Source organism: Pteropus vampyrus, unplaced genomic scaffold (assembly GCF_000151845.1).
Source record: "Pteropus vampyrus isolate Shadow unplaced genomic scaffold, Pvam_2.0 Scaffold602, whole genome shotgun sequence".
NCBI lineage: Eukaryota > Metazoa > Chordata > Mammalia > Chiroptera > Pteropodidae > Pteropus > Pteropus vampyrus.
This window is the reverse complement of record NW_011889383.1, coordinates 25,454-47,653: the sequence shown is the minus strand read 5'-3', so window position 1 is coordinate 47,653 and position 22,200 is coordinate 25,454. Positions and strand designations below refer to the sequence as shown.

The 22,200-nt window shown below is 44.2% G+C and overlaps 1 protein-coding gene across 3 annotated transcripts; it reads left to right on the top strand.

Moving 5' to 3' along the window:
* Window positions 1–1,179: 1,179 nt before the first annotated feature.
* On the top strand, window positions 1,180–13,366 carry ZNF329 (zinc finger protein 329). Of its 3 annotated transcripts, none has more exons than XM_011384614.2 (3): window positions 1,180–1,288; window positions 3,022–3,199; window positions 10,508–13,366. In XM_011384614.2, the coding sequence occupies exon 3, from the start codon at window positions 10,528–10,530 to the stop codon at window positions 12,139–12,141; it is 1,614 nt and encodes a 537-aa protein (XP_011382916.1). In that variant the 5' UTR covers window positions 1,180–1,288; window positions 3,022–3,199; window positions 10,508–10,527; the 3' UTR covers window positions 12,142–13,366. The 3 variants fall into 3 exon arrangements, with proteins under 3 accessions (XP_011382916.1, XP_011382917.1, XP_023381461.1); XM_011384615.2 differs by having other exon boundaries at window positions 1,199–1,288; window positions 3,069–3,199; XM_023525693.1 differs by lacking the exon at window positions 1,180–1,288 and adding an exon at window positions 1,351–1,372.
* The last annotated feature ends 8,834 nt before the right edge of the window (window positions 13,367–22,200 follow it).

Genomic DNA, 22,200 nt, shown 5'->3' with positions numbered 1-22,200 from the left:
TGACAAGATAATTGCACACCAATGTTCATAGCAGCATTATTCACAGAGGCCAGGACATGGAAGCAACCGAAGTGTCCTACAACAGATGATTGGCTAAAGAAACTGTGGTACATATATACAATGGACTATTACTCAGTCATAAGAAGAGATGAAACATTGCTATTAGCGACAACATGGATGGACCTTGAGGTAATCATGCTAAGCAAAATAAGCCAGACAAAAAGTTGACAAGCACATGATATCACTCATATGGGGGATATAAACCTAAAAGCAACGAATGAACAGGACAAACAAACAGAGAGTCTCACGGACTATAGACTAGTGGTTACCAGAGTGTAGGGGATAGGGGAGGGGGGGTGGGTTGGTAGATGATTAAAGTGTGTCAAATATAGTGGGGTAGAGCTAGGGTGAAGTGGGTAAAGGGGATCAAATATATGATACTGAAGGAAACTGGACTTTGGGTGGTAAACACACAATAGAATATACAGACGTCAAATACTGTACACCTGAAAATTATATAATTGTATTAACTAATGTTACCCCCAATAAACAATAATAATAAAAAGATGTGGAGTTAAGGAAGGAACGTAAAGATTTCATTGAGCTAAGAGAAAGCAAGTTGAAGATCAGATTACAGGGTAGTTAGATTACGTGCTCTCCGAGAGTGGTCTTAACTTTAGAAGGAAGGGAGAGGAGTTTCATAGGTGGGTTAACCTAGATGCACAGAAAAAACATGTAGCTTCTGTTTTGATTTCTAGGTAAACAATTACACCATCAATGAATAATGAGGCACTTATCTGAATTTTAATATATTTTTCTCAAAATAAGAAAATTATGGTATGGAATTACTTTGGCAAACTACTCGGTAAATAAAAATAAGGCACTACAATAATGATGGTATAGGATGAAAACCACAGGAGAAAATAAAAATCCTTGCGTCCATATGGGTATCAAGAAATAATTGAGTAAGCAAATTAGTAGGCGGGGAAGTAGGGACAGCTCTGACTTGGTGACTCACGCGCCCTAAGGCGGAGAGGGTGGGTCAAAGTCGACCCCGCAGGAGGTGAAGGCTGGGCGCCCGGCGGGCGCAGGAGAACGCGAACCGGGGCGGAGGACGAGGGGCTGGACGCTCGCAGCCCGGGGCGGAGCCGAAAGCTCGGGAACGCCCACTTCAAGCCCGCGGGGCGGGGCGAGGGCGCGGCGCCTCCAGGGCCGCGCACATCCGGGCTCTGGCGCGCGCACGCGCACTCGACCGAACATGGCCGCCGCCGCCACCCGATCGCCTGAGGTGAGTCCCGCCGCGCCTCTCGGCCTTTGCGTGTCTGTTTTCCCCTTTACGGCCGCGGGGCGCAGAGAAGGTCCGCCGGTCCCGGTGGGTCGTGAGCGGCGCGTCCGCGGGCGGGTTTCAGGCGGGCAGTGTGCGCGGTCGGCTCGCAGGGGCGGGGTCGGCCCCGGGCGCTGCTGCCCTCGCGGGTGTGGAAGACCCCGGCGGGTGAGGGCATCCTGCGGGTGTGGACGCCTTCCCCCGGCGAGTGTGGCCTCTCCTCCCGGCCTTACTTCGCGTCGCTCAGCTGTTCCGCACTGGTTTCAGCGGGTCCTTCTTAAGGACCGTTTCGCCCGCACCTGCCAGGTGTCCTGGCCCGGCCGCTGGGGCGATCCCGGTCTACGCCCTTCTGCTGCCGGGTTGTGGAAGGGCGGGTGTCGGCGTCGCGGGTCTCGAGTCACTTGGCCACGTTGCGCCCGGTGACCTCTGCCGTTTCCCACTGAGTCTCGCAGGTGTTACATCACCTGTCCCCCTACCAGCTAATATCTGCCAAGTCAGGTCTCGCCGCAGTTCCCAATGGGGGCCGCGTTTTTTCACCTGTTTACTGACCATTTCGCTTTCTTTCTTGGTTTAGTGGTTCATCTCCTTGGCTCCCCAATCTAGTTCACGATAAAAGTTTTCATACGTATAGACAAGTCGAAATCTTTGTCCGACCTTATACTGACGCATTAACATCTCCTATACTTGCTGTAACCCGTGTATTTCCCTCTGTCCATCCTTTTACCTATTCATTAAATCTTTTGGGGATACATTTAAATTAAGTGTCAGTATCACTGCGCTTCTCCCCTCAAACACTTTGCTTAACATCAGTTATAATTCTATACCATCTATTGCTGCAAAATTTTTTTGAGGCAGAATTGACTTAACACTGAATTGCGCAGATCTTCATTGTACCAAGTGGATCAATTTTGACAAATGCAACCCAACCTTTTATCAAACTGACCGTCGTCATCTCAGAAAGTTCTCATATTCTTTGCCAATTGAAAAAATTTGGTTGTAGAGGACTTGTGAAAATACGTTTTGAATACTAAGGCTTTGTCCCCTCCCAAAGCCCGCCCCCCATAGCAAGTAACTTTCCTTCACTCTATCGCTTGCTTTCTCTCCCTTCTCACCCACCTTCCTGTTTTGAAAAGTTTTACACCTACAGAAAAGTCGCAGGAATAGTTCAATGAACACTTGTAAAACCGTCCAGATTCTCAAGATAACAGTTTGCCACATTAGCTTTACCTTTCATTCTTCCCTGCCTCGAACACATATAGACACTCTTTATTTTTTACACTCACACACACCACGAGTATAAAAGGTTGATTATTCACATAATGAGATTGTCTTGGGAGAAAAGGGCAGGCTTCCCAAGGTGATCCAGAAATAGCCTGAGAGAGCAGAAGGAGACTGTTGGGCTTTTATTGTGACTAGAGAGTGGAGCTGGGATTAGGGTGGCCTTGCATTTATTGGGATTTGCATGGTTTGAACCTCTGCTGACTCCAAGAAGAAAGCACTCAGGCTTGTCAGCTTGCCTAGTTGTGGAATGGAAGGAGATGAGACAGTAGGTCGTGGGGCGGGGGCCTTGAAAGCGGTCAGCAGTCATCAAAAATGGAGTCAGATTCTATCACAATTGGTAGGTGGGTGACTTTGCTCTGGGGGAAAAAACAGGGCTAAAGTTGATAATAAACTGTTTTTTTTTTTTTTTTTTAAAGAATGCATCATTTGAACAAATAAAGTTAGCATCATGTGTGCTTCACAGAGATGGCGGGAACCATGTGGATGGGGTTGGACAGCTGAAGTCTGGCAGCCATTGATGTCAAACATCCAGGTATTGAGCCTAAGTGGATGTCTCTGCAAGGTCATGGAGACTGGAGATAAAGCCCTTCAGAGGTGAGTGTCTGGGAATAGAATTCTACACAAGCTTGGCACATCCCTATGAAACTGTTACTTCTCTTGCGAAGTCTGAAGGTACCACAAATGTGCCAGGTGGGATCTAGACCAGTGGTTATTATCCTGACAGACTCGATACCTGCTTATTTTTATGATACAGTTTTATTGAGATATAATTCACAGACGATATAACTTACTATCTTAAGGTGTAAAATTCAGTTGTTTTTAGTATGTTCACTAGGTTGTGTACCCATCACCAATAACAATTTTAGAATATTTACATCATCTGAGAAAAGAAAGCCTATGCCCATTAGCAGTCACTCCCCATTTCTCCATCCCTCCCAGCCCCAGATAATCAATAATTTACTTTCTGTCTCTGCATTTGCTTATTCTAGACATTTCATATAAATGACCATACAATATGTAGTTCTTTGTTTTGGCTTCTTTCACTCAGCATAGTATTTTCAAGATTCATCCATGTAGTAACATGTATCAGTACTTAGTTCGTTTTTCTGGATGAGTAATGTTCTGTTGTATGGATATATCACATTTTGCTTATTCATTCATTGATCGATGGACATTTGAGTTGCTTCCACTTTTTAGGTATTGTAACTAATGCTTATGTGAACATGTTTTTAAATTTTGTTGTTGTTGTTATTGTTTTTGTGGACATATGTTTTCATTTCTCTTGGATAACTACCTAGGAGTGGACCTGATTATAGTCATCCTACTGGCTGTGAAGTGGTATCTCACAGTGGTTTTGATTTGCATTTTCCAGATGGTTAATGATGTTGAGCATGTTTTCATTGTGCTTATTGGCCATTCGTATATCTTTTTTTAGAGAACTGTCTATTCAGATCCTTTGTCCATTTAATAAATGGGTTATTGACCTTTTTATTATTTAATTGGAAGAGTTATTTATTCTGGATACCAGTGCCTCGTCAGATACAGGATTTGCAAATATTTTTTCATATTATGTGGATGTCTTTTTACTTTCTTAGTGATGTCATTTGAAGCACAAAAGGTTTTATTTATGTTTTTCACTTGTGCTTTTGATATGTCCAAGTTTTTGAATTTAACACATCTGTGTTTTTCTTTTGGGAGTTTTATAGTTTTAGCTCTTATATTTAGGCCTGTTATCCATTTTGAGTTAATATTTGTGTAATCTTCACTCTTTATGATCAAGTTTGCAATGTGCGTTTTATCATCCTAAGAGGAATTTTATGGATAATATTACATATTCAAAAATTAAAAAATTTCTAAAGTCTTGTGTGCACATAAAGAATCAGTGAGAGGAAAGGTATTTGTGTTAAAATATATATTTCTATATTTCAATGCTTGGGCACAGCTACCCTAGAAGAAACGGGAAACAGTTAGGTGCTGCAGACTGTGGGTTTGGATTAAGAGAAACAGAACAGAATTCATTATATTCAGAGAGATAAAATGGGGCATGGTATGGGTGGATGCTGCTGGAAGAGTGGGTGTTGGAAATGGACCCAGACCAGGTGTATTAAACAGGAAAGGAAGAATGTACCTTGGAAGCAGGTTCTAAGCACTTACACAGTAAGGCAACCCAGGCTGTCCTTATTCACAGGCAAAGGGTCAATCACCCCTGTGCTCTGACCTGGAACAGCATCGGGATAATTTATCGCAGAAAGTGCTCCAGACCTGAGGTCTCAGCATGTGCTGGGGCAACATTCAGCGTGTAGAAAGTCTTGCAGATCACCTTCTCATTGGCCATGGGGAAGAAAAGGATAGGCTGGGGCTGCAGAGAAGTGGTATGGTGGACATCCAAACACAGGGTCCGATAAGGAGTTGGGGAATATGGCATACCCCCAAAATATGTGAACAGCATGGAGGTGAATTTTTTACAACATTATTTTTGTGTCATTATTTTGCTAAAAATAGTAATATAGAAATATATATGAGGGCAATAAGATTAGACATTTGAAAACAACCCTGATTAATGAAATACAGTGCATTTCCTGCGTTAAATGCCTGATTTAATATGCTTTTCCAGCAGTCTGTCCTAATACCCTCACAGGTACTGGTGACATTTTTTTCCCCCAGTAACCTCACAATGGCACTCACACCCTCATCGACTGAGAGTATAGTCGGAACAGCCAGTTTCGTCATGGAGAGAGAAGCAGAGTAAGGAATGATTTCGTGAATTCATAGCAGCATCTGGATTTCCTTTGAGCTTCCTTCTCTTAAATGAAGGCACACTCTTTTTCTAAAGTGTTACATCACATGTAGTATTGCTGTTCTGAAGTACTCCAGGTTGATACCTGCAGAGACTTTGGGACACAGGACGGTCAAGCACCATGTGGAGCAGTCCCAGGCGTGATAGCAAATAGGCCTCTCTAGCCCCGGCCTACCAGATGCGAGCAGTTCCCCCTGCCTCCACCTTTGTGACAACCTAACACCTTCACAGATTTTCAGATGCCCCGAGGGGATACTGCCAAAGTTAAGAGCTTCAGGTCAGGCTGGGGGATACTTGTCCCTTATATAGGAGACATGTTTGTGTTTAGCATCACAAGCATTGTTCTTGAAGGTATAACTTTACTTATTACAACTTTATTGAGGTACAATTCACAGATCATAGGATTCATCCAAAATGCACAAATCAGTAGTTTTGGGTTTGTGCACAAAGTTTTGCAGCCGTCACCACTGTGTAATTCCAGCTGTTTTCATCAGCCCGAGAAGAAACCCCATTCCCACTAGCAGTTATTCCCCCTTCCCCTTCTTTCCGCTCCTGACAAACGCTAATTGACTTTCAGTTTTTATGGAACTGCTTGTTCTGAACATCATGTAAATTGGATTATAAAGGTATGGTCTTTTGTGTTTTGAGTTCTTTTACTGAGCATAATGTTTCGAAGGTTCAGATGTATCAGTTCTTTATTTCTTCTAATGGCTGAGGAATATTAGAATATTCAGTTGTGTGGATTTCCGCATTTTGTTTATCCACATATATGTACAAGCTTATCTGTAGACACATGTTTGGCTTTTTCTTGATTTAGATACCTAGGAGTGGTCCTGTGATAACTCTGTGTTTAACTTTTCAAGAAACAGGCTGTTTTCCAAAGCAGCAATACCGCTTTACATTCCCGCCAACAGTGCGTGAGGTGAGGGTTCCAGTTTCTCCACATCCTCTTTTTATATTTTCTGTATATAAGTCTTTTGTCGGATATGTACTTTACAAATATTTTCTCCCATTTGGTGGGTCATCTTTTCACTTTCTTAGTGGTATATAAACCTTATTTCAATAAAGGGAGTATCTGTTATAGATGAAAGGGACTTTCCCTTTGCTCCTCAAGGCTCGTTTCCCTCCATATCCCAAGACCTTGTGATCACAGCTTTCGTAGGTGTCTTTCCAGGACATTTCAATATTTTTACTTCCAGAATATTTTGTCTAAAAAATTTCCCTCGGTGGTATCATCCCATATATGTCTGACTGACTTCTTTAAAGTGCACACATGCATCCTCCCCCTACAGACCTACGGGAAGGTGCTCTCGTTTTTCATCTCTTGTTTTTCACAGGACGACCACAAGCCATTCAGAAGGTGCAGTATGGAGAACACGTGGTCTGGTAGCAGAGCAGCCTTAGGAGGCTTTTTCAGTATAAGCTTCCAGGAGTGACAGCAGGAGGCACCATCCTGACATCACTGTCAAATGCTGTGGACATTAGCAGGCATCTGAGGTCTTAGTCTTCGCTTCAGAGCGAACAATCCTTATGTTTACTCATTAAGTATGACGTTTATGTTAATTCCCTGTGTCTTGGTGGTTACGAATTTTCATCATGAATCGGAGCTTGCTTTAAAGTACCTTCTGAATTTATTGACATAGGGTAAAGGGGTCTACTACTTTTGTCTAAGAGCATTTGGGTCATAAGTCTAGGCAAGATTTCCTCAAATTAGTACTTTATGAACTTATCGAGATAGGCTGCAGGGGATTGTCTTCTTTTATTTGAAAGTACGGAGAATTGCGTGAGTAGATGCTGTCATGCTCCTCAGCCCTGCATTCCTAGGATACGTCCAGTAATGCCATGTCCAGTAATGCCATGTTGGTAACATTTTACTGTTTCCTAGTTCAAATCCCTTTGCATAACTATCACTTTTGTGTGCCTCCTATCTCTTTTTTAATGACCACTCTTGTTAAAGGTGTGTCTATTTCATTAGTCTTTTCAAATAACAGACTTCTGGTTTTCTTTATCTTCTTGCTGTTTCTTTGTTTTCGGTTTCTGTAATTTCTGCTTATACCTTTATTATCATCTGCCTTCCACCTCCTGTTGGTTTACTTCATGGTTCTTTCCATTAAGTTGAACAGTGAGCTCACTCAACCTACAGTCTCCTTTTTTTACTATAAGCATTAAAGACCAACATTTTCCGCCTAGGAACTGTGTTAGCTGCATCCTCACTCGCTACATGTTTTGAGATGTACTATTCCCATTGTTGTTCATTTCTAGGTGTTTTCTAATTTCTGTCTAGATTTCTCTTTGTTCTGTGAATTACTGCGAAATAGCTTTTCATTTTTACAAATAAATTGGGGTTTGTTTTAATTCTTGTTTTTCTTGTATTTGGTTTTCTGTTACTGGTTTTTCACATGACCAAATCTGTTGTCAAGAGGCTATGGTCTGTGTCAAGCTGTGGTCTGGCCTTTGTTGAACTTGTATCTTGGCCTGGTTTATGGCCACTGTTAGCAAATGTTCCACTTCTGCTTGAAAGTGTCTATCTCTAGTTGTTGATACTTCACTCTTCATCCAGCTGAGTAATCAGGCTGGCTAATTTCATTCTCTCCAAGTGTCTCTATTCAGTTTTTCTGAATTTCCATTTCTGAAAGGGGTCCATTAAAACCTCCCATTATGGTTGGATTTGCTGACTTTGACTTGCAATGCTGGCTGACTTTGCTGTGTTTTGAGGCGTCGTATTAATGTAGGCATCTTTACCACTGTTATATTGCCATTATCGTACTTGAAGTTTATCATTGGTTAACAAAGAGCCATAAAATCTTTGGTTGGCATTTGTCTCTTCCAAATTTTTGCTTTTGTCTTCTATGTCCTTTTGCTTTAGGTATGTGTGTTACAAACATTTTAATGCAGTGTGATGCGGTGTCTTTATCTGTCCCATCGAAGCCATTTACGTATATTTATTGGTGATACTTTTTCACCTGTCCTTTCTGGGCTTTCATCCCTTACCGCCTTCTTCTGGATTGATCTGGTTTTTATTTTTTTAATTATTCCTCCCTCATACAACAGGGTTTTTCTGCCTCAGCACTGTTGTCATTTGGGGCTGGATCATTCTATTGTGAGGGGCTGTCCTGTGAATTAAAGGGTGTTTAGCAGCATCCCTGACCTCTGCCCTCTAGATGCCAGTGGCACTTCTCCCTTACTAATGACAACCAAAAACATCTCCAGACGTCCCAAAGTGTCCTTTGTGGGTAAAGTTGCCCCTGGTTGAAAACCACTACTCTACGGGCTTGCAAGTTTTACATGACATTTATTTTATTCCTTACTTGACCGGGTCTCACATGAATCATGAACAATATAAGGACGGCAGGACACTTAAGTTTGTTACCCCTCTCCCATCTCACAGGACACTGCCACCTGGTATTTTAGACCATCGTGCTGTTAACTCCCTGAGTCATTATTACTAGTGCATTTTATATGGTCAGTACTGAATTTGATCTAAGTACACATTCATCGTTTCCTTTTCTTTCCATTCTTTCCTTCTGGGCTTTTCCGGAAGAACAACGCTAATTCTTTTGGCAGTATCCTCGAAGGTAAGCTCTGCTTTTGCTTTTCTGAAGCTGTCTTTTATCTTACCTTTCCTCTTGAACAATAATGCAGCTGACAGTTTTTTCCTCAGCACTTTGAAAGTAACCTCCATTACCTGTGGGTTTCTATTTTGCTATCAAGGGGTCCATAACAATACTTTTCATCCCTTCACCAGTGGTCTGTCTTCTCCCTGCTGGCCTTTGAGACTGTGTCCTTGGTATAGGTCGATGTCCACTTATGCTCGGGACTCGTGCTTCCTGAGCCTGGCATGCCCACAGGCAGATTGCTGGGTGGAGGGATGTGCCCATTTGGTGTTCTGTCGGCTACTGCCAAATTAGCCTGCCAAGTGGGCTGACCACTGTCCATGCCCGCCAACTCTCTTCCTGCATGCCTGTCCAAGCTTCACATCATACATTGTGTTACTTTTACTTATAAAATATGTATATTTCGTGTTCTTAAAGTTGAAGTTCATAATTGCCTGAATGAGCAGATATTCATGTTTTCAGGACATTTCCATTTTCTCTCTGTTTAGTTCCTCTGTATCTTTTTTTTCCCCCTTTTTTTATGCTGTTCTGTAAAAAGTATAGATTTGAGGTATTATTTTTTTGCTGCTTTTATATTTCATAATATTGTCTCTCCACTTGCCACTTGTATTTTGACTCGTATTATGTCTTTTGTTGCGTGGAAACTTTTCCTATTGATATCAAATTGTTAATCTTTGTATATATTGTTTTTTCTTCTTGAGCCTTGGACTGCCTCATTCGTGAAGATATCCTACATAATTTAAACTTTGATTTTATAGTGAGGTCTTTATTCACTTCAAATTTTTAAATTTTTATGAGGGGGAAGGGTCTAATTTCATTTTACCTAAAAACTATACGGACAGCCAGTTATCTTGGTAACTGATTGAAGATCGATAACGGTGATGACAGTGGCAGCCACTTATGGAGCGCTGTGCATTCCCCAGCTCAGGGCTAGCCTCAGATGTGATCGGACTCTCATAATAACCCTGCAAGTTGGTCACTGACAGATCTAGGACTTTCTGATCTTCAAGGTCAGGGAGCCTATACTGTGCCCCATCTGTGAAGGCAGAACTCCGACCACAAAGGTGGAGCGCCGTCTGCTTGTTCAGCACCGTCATACATACATTGTGAAGTTGAGACTTTGAAAACGTGTGCTGGTTTTCGTAGGAGCAGCAGGTAATGGGGACTGGCACACAGTGACCAAGACTGTGTTCCATTGTGAGCAATGACACTGGCCTCTGGTCTCTCCTGTCACAGGCTAATTCCGTTGGTAATATTTCCCAGTACCGGCCTTCTTATTTTTTGAGAGGATGAAAATGCTGTGTCGCTAACTTTGAACCTGTTCTTGCCTCCATCTCTTGACTCTCACTTGTCTCCTCCTTGTATGGATGGGAATTTGAGAAAGGAAACAAGTAAAAATACACATCCACATGCCTGGCTGGTCATCGTTTTTCATTCCTCTTCCAAACATAGCTTCATATACTGAAGTCCTTTTCATTCTTTACTTTTCAGCCTTGAACACGAGATTGAAAATGACAGCTCAGAATATTCCTGAGGAAGAACTACCCTGTGACGTGGAAATGGAAGGATTTATGAGAGAGGGTCCCCATTTTTCCATTCTGGGTGATAGTTGGGACTGTAAGAACTGGGAGGGAGATCTGTGCAATTCAGCTTTAACTCAGGAGAAGCCAGGGGCTCGGGAGTCAGTTTGTGAATATCCTGGACTTGGGGGGCCTTTGAGTGCAAGCTCAGACCTTCCACCCTCTCGGAGGGTTCCTGCAACAAACGGTTTCCATATATATGACTCAGAAGTTCGCAGTTTGGATTATGACCCAGCTGTACACAGTTGTCAGAAAAGTTTTGTGTCTAAGATAACTGGTGACAGTGATGCCTGTGGAAAAGCCTTCAGTCACTCCATGGAAATTATTCAGCTTGGAAGAAATCAAATGAGAGAGAAACCCCATAAATACCCCGAAAGTGTTAAGTCGTTCAGCCATTTTCCCCCTCTTGATGAACAAAAAATAACGAGAAGAGGGAAGAAACTGTCAGAAGGCAAGGGCTTTGGTAACACGCTTACCCTGAGTTCATCTCGGAATGAAAATAGGGGTCACCCTGGAGAGAAGCTGTACGAATGTACCGAATGTGGCAGATGCTTCAAACGGAACTCTTCTCTCGTTTTGCATCACCGAACTCACACTGGAGAGAAACCTTACATGTGTAATGAGTGTGGAAAATCCTTCTCCAAGAACTACAACCTGATTGTGCACCAAAGAATCCACACAGGAGAGAAGCCCTACAAATGCAGTAAGTGTGGGAAAGCCTTCAGCGACGGGTCAGCTCTGACACAGCACCAGAGAATTCACACTGGGGAGAAGCCTTACGAATGTCTAGAATGCGGGAAAACCTTCAACCGGAATTCCTCCCTGATTTTACATCAGAGAACTCATACAGGGGAGAAGCCGTACAGATGTAACGAGTGCGGGAAGCCTTTCACGGACATCTCCCACCTCACCGTGCACCTCAGAATTCACACTGGGGAGAAGCCCTACGAATGTGGCAAGTGTGGCAAGGCTTTCCGAGACGGCTCGTACCTCACCCAACACGAGAGGACTCACAGCGGAGAGAAGCCCTTTGAGTGTGGGGAGTGCGGGAAGTCCTTCAACCGGAACTCTCACCTCATCGTGCATCAGAAGATCCATTCTGGGGAGAAGCCCTATGAGTGTGCGGAGTGTGGGAAGACTTTCATCGAGAGCGCCTACCTCATCCGGCACCAGAGGATTCACACCGGCGAGAAGCCCTACGGCTGTGACCAGTGTCAGAAACTTTTCAGGAACATCGCCGGCCTCATCCGGCACCAGAGGACTCATACTGGCGAGAAGCCCTACGAGTGCAGTCAGTGTGGCAAAGCTTTCAGGGACAGCTCCTGTCTGACCAAGCACCAGAGAATTCACACTAAGGAGACCCCATACCAGTGTCCGGAGTGTGGAAAGTCCTTCAAGCAGAACTCGCACCTGGCGGTGCATCAGAGACTCCACAGCAGGGGGGGTCCCAGCCAGTGTCCTCAGTGTGGGAAAACATTCAGAAGGAGCTCGGCCCTCGTCCGCCATCAGAGCACACACCCTGGAGAGCAAGCCGTGGAAACGTAATGAACGCAGGCCTACTTGTCTCCTGAACGTTCTCAGAAACCTGTGTGAAGGAGGGATGTCTTCAGGGATCACTCCTCCTTGTCAATACAAAAGAGATTTTTAATTTAGTTTAAGGAAAAAAGTAAGTCCCCGCAATCCCACCCCCTGAGATTATAATCATTAATATTCTGGTGACCATTCTCTCCCCATCTCTTTATGTGTTTATGTTTTTGCATGGATAGGGTCACGTTACACACGTGGCTTTTAAATATAGAAATTTGCTTTTAAGTATTTCTCTACCCTATCCAGTGAATTGATGAATGTGAGACATTCCTTAGCCATACTATTAAGTTGATACATTAGGGGACTCCCGGAGGGAATATAAAATGCTAATAAATGTGGGAAAGGCTTCAGGGATGATCAGCCTGTACCAAGCAAGATACACTGGAGTAAAACCAGTGGATGTCTGTCAGGAAGACACTTCCCTGGAGACAGCCAACTGCTCCCGCGTCAGAGTGTGTAAACTGCAAAGAACCTGTGAATGTGTTCAGTAACTCATCGGTACGAGGGATCGTTTAATCGGGAGTGTCTGCCTTATTGTACATAAGTGAACTCTTAACCGGAACCATGTGTAAGCGGTGAGAGCAGCTTTTGGCAGGAGCTCCTCAGTGTTCCACCTCTCAGCATCCACAGTGTTGGAGTAGATTGCCGTTTGAGTGTGTTTCTGTGTTACAGTCTTGCCAGATGCCGATGACTCATTTCAGAAGGAGCACTTACTTGGACGAGAGTGTTGCTTACACGTGAACAGTGGCATTATCTTTCTTAAGACTGAAGCCAGCTTATACTGAGATGGAAAGGGCTGCTGTCAATAAGTGTGATACGCCGCTTTAGTTGTTATAACAAAAAGTACTGAGTTATGTTTATCTTGTTCCTTTACATTGTTGTTCACTTAGGACACTTCTGATTTGTTCTTTGCTGAACCATAATGATAAAGGTTTTGTTGCCTTATTGAAAATGCTCATGATACAGCAGGCGACAATATAAACAAGCATAAAATAGAAGATTTGCTATTACGATGGCCATGTGAAAATATGTGTACATGTCACTGTAGAGTGGACATTGATCATGGAGAAATAAACCTGGTTTTCCTAGTGGACTACAATCGTGTATGATTTTTTTTCTGTGTTATAAATCATACATTGTTGCTGTCATAACTTGATAAGGAATAAAAAGGTGATGAATATTGGGTTTCTTTTTTTTTTCTTTTTCTTTTTTTTTTACCAGAAAGGTCTAGATCAGGGTCATAGGGCAGCCGTAACTTAATTGGGGGGCAACCAGGCAGAAGCTCCTCATATGAGTGTCCCACAACACAGGACATAAGAATCATTTCCTTCTTTGGGACTTGGATTGTGAGGGGATGTCACTATGGAGGAGAGGGTAGGGTGGGCCTGGAAGAGGTCTGGGCTTACCTGGGAGCTTCTCTCCTGAGACAGGTGTGCTGGCCACTTAAGAGCTGCTTAAGCTGACTGACGTGTCAAAGCCCGGGCTTTGCTCTCCTGTGAATTTGGACTTGCGAAGGCCGCTGAGCTAGTTAAGGCAGAGATCATAGATGTGTGTTGCCGTAAGCTGCTAAGTTTGTGGTGATTTGTTATGGCGACAGTAGAAAACTAGCAGCCTTAAAAGAAAATTCCCTCCTGCCCTTTCCCTCTTCGTTTTGATCCGCTTGCGCTCCGTTCCTTTGGCCTGCTCCCACAGATGCCCCGGCAGGGCTACTGCCGGGTTGCCTGTTGCTGTCATGCGCATTAGGAAGGCGCTGCATTTGCAGCAGGCCGTGATCTGGAGGCATGAAAACTCAGTGCTGGGCTTCATCGCATCAGCGCCGACAGCTGCAGCTGCAGGAAGCTGATGGCCAGAGGCCCAGGGCATTGCCTACAAGTCATGCCTGATGCATGGCCAGTAGGGCTAGTGTAAACCGTTCAGTTCCAGACCCAGGCCTTCCTCCATCTCCCGAGGGCAACTTCCCCAATACAGTCGTCAAGAACTCCCTTCGGGGAGTAATGGCCTCCCCAATATGTCTACATCCTAATCCCTTCCAAAGTGGTTGTACTATTTTGCTTTCCTACCAGCAAAAAATAATACTTTCTTTTGCTGTGCATCCTTACCAGCACTTGGAATGCCCACTTTATTTTTATTTTAGCCATTCTGATAGGTGTCTAGAGGCTGTGAAAGTAATTTCAGCCTCTAAAGAAGCAGTAATTCCGGTAGTTTTATCATATGTAAGCTGGGCTGCAGCGGCGAGTGGCAGCAAAGATATTGGGGTTTGTTGGAGCACCCTCTCTCCTGGGGCATTGCAGGTCTCATGGCATAGGGAAGGAGGACAGGTGGGTCCATGCAGATGCTCAGTTGCTGCTCAGAAGAGGCACTCCCCATGCACGCTCACCTCCTGTAGCCACAGCAAGTCCACAACCGAGCCTAACGTCGCTGGGGCAGTGAGGCATCGTCCCGGGTGAGAGGCAGCAAATATTTCCAACCGTAACAGGTTACCTCACTTGTTTTACTTCGTAATCTTTTTGGTTTGGCAATAGCGTTTCGACTGATAGGCACTGTCTCTAGGCCGGCCCCATCTTCTCCCATCTTCACCTCGCTCACTGTCCAGTGGCCTCCCTGCCGTTCTTCAAACATGCCAGGCATGCGCTCACCTCAGGGACTCTGCAGTCACTGTTCCCTCTGGGGGGGCCCTCTTCCCAATGCCTTTGGGCTCAGTTGCCTGCCTCCTGTCATGACACACATCAGCTCAGCAAGGCCTTCCCAGATTTCTCTGTTTAAAATTGCAACCGCGCCTGCCCAAAACACACTCCACCGTCTCCCCCTGCTTATGTTTCTCCAAAGCATCGACTGCCATGTGACTGATCTACAACGCGCTCTGCCTGTTTATCTCCCCCGCTGGACTGTAAACACCTCGTTCTGTTTTGGGCTGTATCACTGATGCTTAGAATCCTGCAGCAGGGACTCAAAAGAGTTACGTGGAGGCGACCCAGCACGAGTGAACAGTGGGTGGCCACACCTTGGGTGCATATATTTGTTTTCTGATTCTAAAGCAATCTTTGTTCGCTGGAAGGAAAGACTCAGAATGTACAGGAATATATGAAATTAAGAAATTGCATTCAGAATCTCACCTGGATATCCGTCTCAAAAGCTGTGTGAGATCTGAGGTGAATTATTGAACAGCTCTGTGCCTCAGTTCCTCACTTACAGAATGCGGACAGGTCCTGCCTCATCAGGATTAAGAGAGGTGTGTGGAGTGCCTGGGACGTGATGGCTCTGTGGATTCACTGTTGCTGCTCCCCTCCTGTTACTGTGCCTTCTTTTACTGCCACTCTAGTCATTGACGATCTCGTCGATGAGTTTGTGTTGTTGCTGTTAACGGTAATATTGATGTTACTCTCCTCTGACTAGGAGGCTGAAAGAGAAGACGCCAGCCACCTTCTCAGGTTCTGCGCACTCTCAGAATCTATCAGCAGTAGTTGATAGATAGCATTGCTTCTCAGACTTGCGTCCATGATTGGCTGGTGGTCTCTTGAGGGGGCAGTGTCGAAGAGTCTAGTTGGGAGAGGACTAGAGGTCAAGAGGGCTATGATCTCCAGGGCGTGGATGATGGCAGCTGGGGTGTGTGTGCCTGACCAAAGTGGAGGCGGGGCTCCAGGCACTGTGACGCGGTCTTGGTGGGTCGGCCATTGGCATATGCGCCCCCGAGTAAGGGCATATATTGGGATGAGAAGGAAGATGCTGCCCAGTGTTCCTTCCACTGTGGTACACATCCATCCCATGACAGTTGGAAAAGAGCCTCGTCTGGTTTGGGCTCCAAGCTCCTGGACTTGAGACCAAAAGAACTTCTGCCCCATGCCATAGCTTTTCCCACTCCGCTAAGACTCCTCCAAGGCCCTGCCCAGCAGCTGAACCAAAGCCAGATGATAACTGCTGCTCCAAGGGGAACTGAGCCACCCGTGTCTAGTCCAGAGTAGAGCCAGACTTCTCATGAGATGTCACAAGAACAGTGAGATGTGTTCCACTTGAACAAGGTTGGCCTTGTACGCCCCTTGGCCCATGTGGCCAGGAAGCAGCTCCGTAACATCTCAGACAGCCCAACCTCTGGGAGATCTGTGGGCCCTTTCTTCCCATAGGCTATCCCCTGTCTCACTGTCCCTGCTCCCCAGTATTTGTTACAGTTCCATCTTTTATCCACCAAATACCAGTGGGAGCTGCCATGTTTATTTTGATGGTACAAGAGTCATGCCTCAGCTAGACTCTTGTGAAGGAGCAGTAAGTTCTCTGTCCTCACTTCCATGGCCCTAAACGATGGCACTGGGGGCCCTGATGTGGGCACTTGCCTTAGGGGCTCAGGGATTCTGAGGAGTCAGCTGTGGCTGCTGGATGGTGAGGACAAGTCGTTTTGGGAGCTGATGCTGCCTCCCCTACTACCTTCTACGCTGGGCAGGGAGAATGAAGCAGAGAGAAAAGGGCAGAAATGGGTCGTGTGGCTGGACAGAAAGGAGTGATGGAGTCAGAAACAGGGTGGAGAGCTGTTTCCCAGCCCCCCACAGGCCAGGCGGCACCACACTGTGAGATGCACTGGGACACGGCCACTGCGTTCTCCTTTATCCCCAGGGCTTCTTCAGGTATATTCTTGCTACTTGTCATTTGAGAGCGCCTTTATTATGACTGGTTTTTGTACTTTTTTTTTTGGAATAAAATATTTTTACGTTAGTTGTAAAAGCAATCCACGCATGGGGTAAAGAATTAAAAGGTAGGGGAAAAAAATGAATGAAAAATAAGCCTCTTTCTCACCTGAGACCCCTCCTTGGAGACCACAGTTGATGTTTCTTGTGTATCCCTTTGGAGACATTTAATGAAGGGAGGAGGAGGCTGTTTCTGGACACATGGGGTATAATATTTTGTGTTCTACCTTGATGGGTCTCTTCACCATGTGTTCTGGGGGCCATTCTGTGTGTACAAGTATGTCTTTTTATTGGCCTCAGTTGTATGGACCTGTCAACAGACATATAGATATTATAAAAAAGTGTTTCATACTATACATGCTGCAATATAACATCCTTGTTTCATTTTGCACACATGTACAGGTATGCCTTGATATCCTTGGATAAATTTGTGGGAGTGCATATGCTGGGTCAGGGTATATGCATTGAAACTTTTGCAAGACATTGTCCGATTGTCATTTGAAGAGGATGAACGATGTGTATTCTAAGCAGCAGCACCTGTTTTCCCATATTATTAACAATGTTCAGAGCTGGTAAACTTTCTTAATCCAATATATGAAATGTGACATCGTGCCTTAATTTCTGTTCAATTTATTATGAAGGAAGTTGTGCATCTTTTGATGCGATTCTAAGCCATTTCCATTTTTTCTTCCTAGATGTTAATGGCCTATTCTGTACTTAGTTCATTATTTTCTCTTGGATTGTTAGGTTTCTTCCTTGTTGATTTGTAAGAGTTCTTTATATATTAAGGACATTCAGCCATTGCCAGTCATCTGCAGATATTTTGCTAACAATTTGTGTTTTGACTTTGGTTATGACATTTTTTTTTTCTATGAAAAAAGTTTATTTTAAATGTCGCTAAATTTACAACTTTCCCATGATAGTTTCTGGGTTTTGTTTCTTATTAGGTCTGTACAAGACCTATACAATACAAGTCAGAAACCTCTCTTGCAGCAGGAAATAACATTTATAGTGCATTGATGGGTTCTGCCAATACGGAAATAGGGATTAATTTACTCAGGCTGGAGCTGGAATCTTCAGAATTTCTCTCTTTTGTCTTTGTAGCTTCGCTTTGTTTACTAGATAGATGACACAGACCAGATTCTCAACCAATTAGGCTTAGCCAATTCCTCGATACTTTTGTGTTAAGGGATCTCTCAAAAGTGACAAATTGTAGTTTGGATTAAAATATTTCCTGGATGGAAACAAAAACAAAAAGTTAAACAAAGACTTTTAAAATCCTTTGGTTTTCTATAAGTCTTTTTATGGTTTCATTTTTTTACATTTAAATCTTAAGTTCATCTGGAATTAATTTTGTTATAAGTAGTGAGGCATTGGGATCCAATTCCCTGCCCCACCCCCACACTTGGATAGTCATTTGTCTCAACACCATTTATTCAGAAATTAACATTTTTTCTAATGGATTGAAATTTCATCTTTATCAGAATCCCACATTCTAATGTGTATTTTAATCTGTTTCTGGACTCTGTTCCATTGACATGTTTCTCTGTTTCTATGTCAGATTGAAATTTCATCTTTATCAGAATCCCACATTCTAATGTGTATTTTAATCTGTTTCTGGACTCTGTTCCATTGACATGTTTCTCTGTTTCTATGTCAGATGGCACTGTACTTATAAAATGGCTTTATAGTATGTACAAGATCTCATAATACAAGTCACATCTGAATTTATTTATAACTTTACAGAATGGTTAAACTGTGGTATATCCACACCATCAAATACTACATAGCAATGAAAAGAAACTATCGATATACACAACTTAAATGGATCTCAAAGGAATTATGTCCAGTGAAAAAAGCCAATCTGAAAAGGCCACATACTCTGTGATTGATTCTATTTATATAATTCTGGGAAATGCAAAACTTTAGTCGTGGAAAACAGATCAGTGGTTGCCAAAGTTATGGGTTGGGGAGCGGGCAACCGGAGGGAGTGTTTTGTGCAGTGGGTCTATTCTTTGTTCTGATTGTGTGGGTGTTTATACAAGTTAAATTTTAGGTCTGACTACCCCAAAATGTGAGTGTCGTATGTAAATAAAAGAATATAAAACTGGTTAAACATTTTTTAAAAATCAGTGTACACAAAATGACAGCCTGATAAACTTGCCGTCTAGAAAATTCTGTAATGAGAAGTAGGATCCTAGCCCTTGCCCTGCTTCTCCTGTCTGCTGGGATTCTGAGCACATTACTCACCCCAGGAGCCTCTTAAAATTCCCTCCGTTTTAGCGTTTCTTGAAGCCCCCCGCATGGCTGGTCTTCGAATTCTGTCAGTTTCCTGGGTATGCGGAAACGACCTTCTTTAGCGAATCAGTGTCTCTGGGCCTCAGTGCCTTCACGTCTCTGTCTGGATGTCCCTACCTCTGGGTCTCTCCATCTCTGTCGTCTCCATGTTTCTGCTTCTCTCTCCATCTTCATTTCTAAGTGTTCTTACCTCTGTCTGTCCCAGTCTGTGGCCCTCCCCCTGTCTGAGTCTGTCTCCCACTCGCTGTGTTTGTCGGCCTCTCTGTGTATCTCTCCACCTCTGGGGTTCAAGTTCCCCCCCACCCCCCGGCCCTGTCTCCATCTCTGGGTCCTCATGCTTCTGTTACTCCCTGTCTCTGCGTCTCCTTGTCTCTCCGGGTCTGTGTCTCTGCTTGTCAGGGCAGTGTTTTTTTTACCTTCTCTTGTTTACCTGGTTGCCATGGCGCGGGGGCGGGTCAGTCGCGAGCAAGGATAGCTGATTGGCTGTGGTCCAGCCCTCGCGCCGTCGCCCCGCCCCATCCGCAGGGAGCACCCGCTGCATTCTGGGAGTTGTAGCCCGCGGCCCTCGCGTGCTGAGGAGTCCGCGGTCTTCGCGCGGAGCTCCAGGCCGCTGGGACCCGATCGAGGCGGCTGCGCCTGAGGTGGGTCTGGCCGGGGTGGCAGATCGCTGCGACCGACCTTCCCTGAGCGGGTAGTAGTGGGCAGGCTGGAGGGCGCCTAGCAGCTGCGTTTGGGGGTGTCTGAGGGGATGACGACAGGGTCAATGGGGGCCCCTCGTGGGGGCGGGGCAGGCTGTGGTGCCCGGGTGGGCGCAGGGTGGGGGACTGAGGGTCTCCGAGTGTGAATCTGGGGAGCCAAGGGGATTGCCCAGCCGCCCTGGGGTTAGTCCCGGGGTGGGGTCCCTGTGTTCGCAGCCGGGGAGAATGTCAAGGGCCCGAGGCCAGTTGTGGAGGCCTGGCCCAGCCGCCGCCTGCTGCTTTCTGCCTTTTAGCTTCCTCAGTGTTTGCCGACCATTACAGTCAAGAGATTTCACCTAAACGTCCCCAAATCTGGCTTCCCTTGAATGATGTAGCCGCCTCTCAGGATCAGCTGCGGGTGGGGAGAGGGCCGCCCAGGACTCGAACTCCATGCAGCAGCCAACTCCGCGCCCTGCTGCGCCCCATCCGGCCAACTCTTCAGACCTGCCTGGCTCCGCAGGCGGGTTGGTCCAGGCCTGCAGGCCCCTGCCATTTCCAGAAATGGTTGCAGGCTGTCCACTGATCTCGTTCAGACTTCTCGTTGTTTTAATTTGAGGAGCAGGCCTGATACCCGGCCCTTCCATGTTAGTGGAAACTGAAGTCCCCATAATAGAGTTTTTAGTGATGAAGGAACCTTACATTTCTGGAATAAAGCCAAATCTCGTGCGATGTTACATGCATCACATGTACAGCATCGTTGGAATGAGTTTGCTAATGCCTTAAGAGTTTTACATCTTTGTGAGATTATTCTGTAATTTTTCTTTTTCCTATTTTGACTTTATTTTTGTATTTTTTCTCCGGGCTTATTGAAATATAATAGACAATTAGTTGCTCGGATTTACATTGTATAATTCAATGAGTTTTCTTCAATTATAATTGGCATAGAATAAAATATTAGTTTTAGTTGTACAGCATAGTGATTAGAGATCTATATAACTCACAAAGTGATCACCCCATTAAATCTAGTACCCTTCTTCCCCCTTACTTAGTTTTTACAACATTGTTGACTAGCCTCCTTATGCTACACTTTATATCTCCATGATTATTTTGTATCTATCCATTTGTACTTAATCCCTTTGCCCTTTTTTGTCATCCCCCCAACCTTCCTCCCATCTAGTAGCCCTCAAAATATTCTCTGTATCTATGAGTTCATTTCCATTTTTGTTGTTGTTGTTTATTTTGTTCTTTAGATTCCACATGTACGTGAAATTGCGCGATATTTGTCTTTCTCTATCTGACTTACTTCCATTCAGTGCAATACCCTCTAAGTCCATCAAGACAATATATTTTTCCATCCCCTTCTTTTTAGTCTGTGTCTTAATCTGAAGAGAGTCTCTTGTAGGCAGCATATGTAGGAGTCTTGTTTTCTTATCCATTCAGCCACTCTAACTTTTGGTTAGAACATTTAATTCTTTTCCATTTGAGGTACTTGCTGATAGGAATGTAGTTATTCCCATTCTTTATTCCTGTTTTTGATACATGTGTTTTCTTCTTAAAAAAGTCCCTCCAACATTTCCTGTAATACTGGCTTGGTGTTGATAAATTCCTTCAGCTTATTTTCATCTGGGAAGCTCTTTATCCTTCGACTCTAAATGATAGCTTTGCTGGATAAAGTATTCTTGGTTGTAGATCCTGGGGTTTCATCATGTTCAATATTTTGTGCCAAGCTCTTCTGTCCTGCATGGTTTCTTTTGAGAAACCAGCTGCCAGTCTTTTGGATGCTCCCTTGTAGGTAACTAACTGCTTTTCTCTTGCTGCTTTTAAGATTCTCTCTTTGTATTTAACCTTAGGCATTTTAATTATAACCTCTTTGGGTTCCTCTTTCTTGGGACTCTGTGAGCTTCCTGGGGTTGATGTCTATTTCCTTCACCAGGTGAGGGAAGTTTTCCATCACAATTTTTTCAAATGGTTCTTCAACTTTTTGTTTTCCTTCAGGTACCCCTATGACACGGATATTTTTACATTTAATAGTGTCCCACAGGCTCCTTAAATTATTATTATAGTCTCAGCTACTTTTTTCTTGCCATTCTAATTGAGCGTCCTTGGCTTCCCCATCCTCTCTTTCAGTAATTCAGTCCTCTTCATTATCCACTGTTGATTCCCTCTAACATACTCTTCATCAAAGATAATGTAATCTTCATTTTTGACTGGTTCTCTTTTATAATTTCCATTTCCATTTTTATATTTTTTATCTTTGTTAAGTTCTCACTGAGTTCATCTACTTTTCCCCTAAGTCCATTGAGCATCTTTATAACCAGTGTTTTGAACTCTGCATCTGATAGATTGCTTGACTTCATTATTGCTGGATC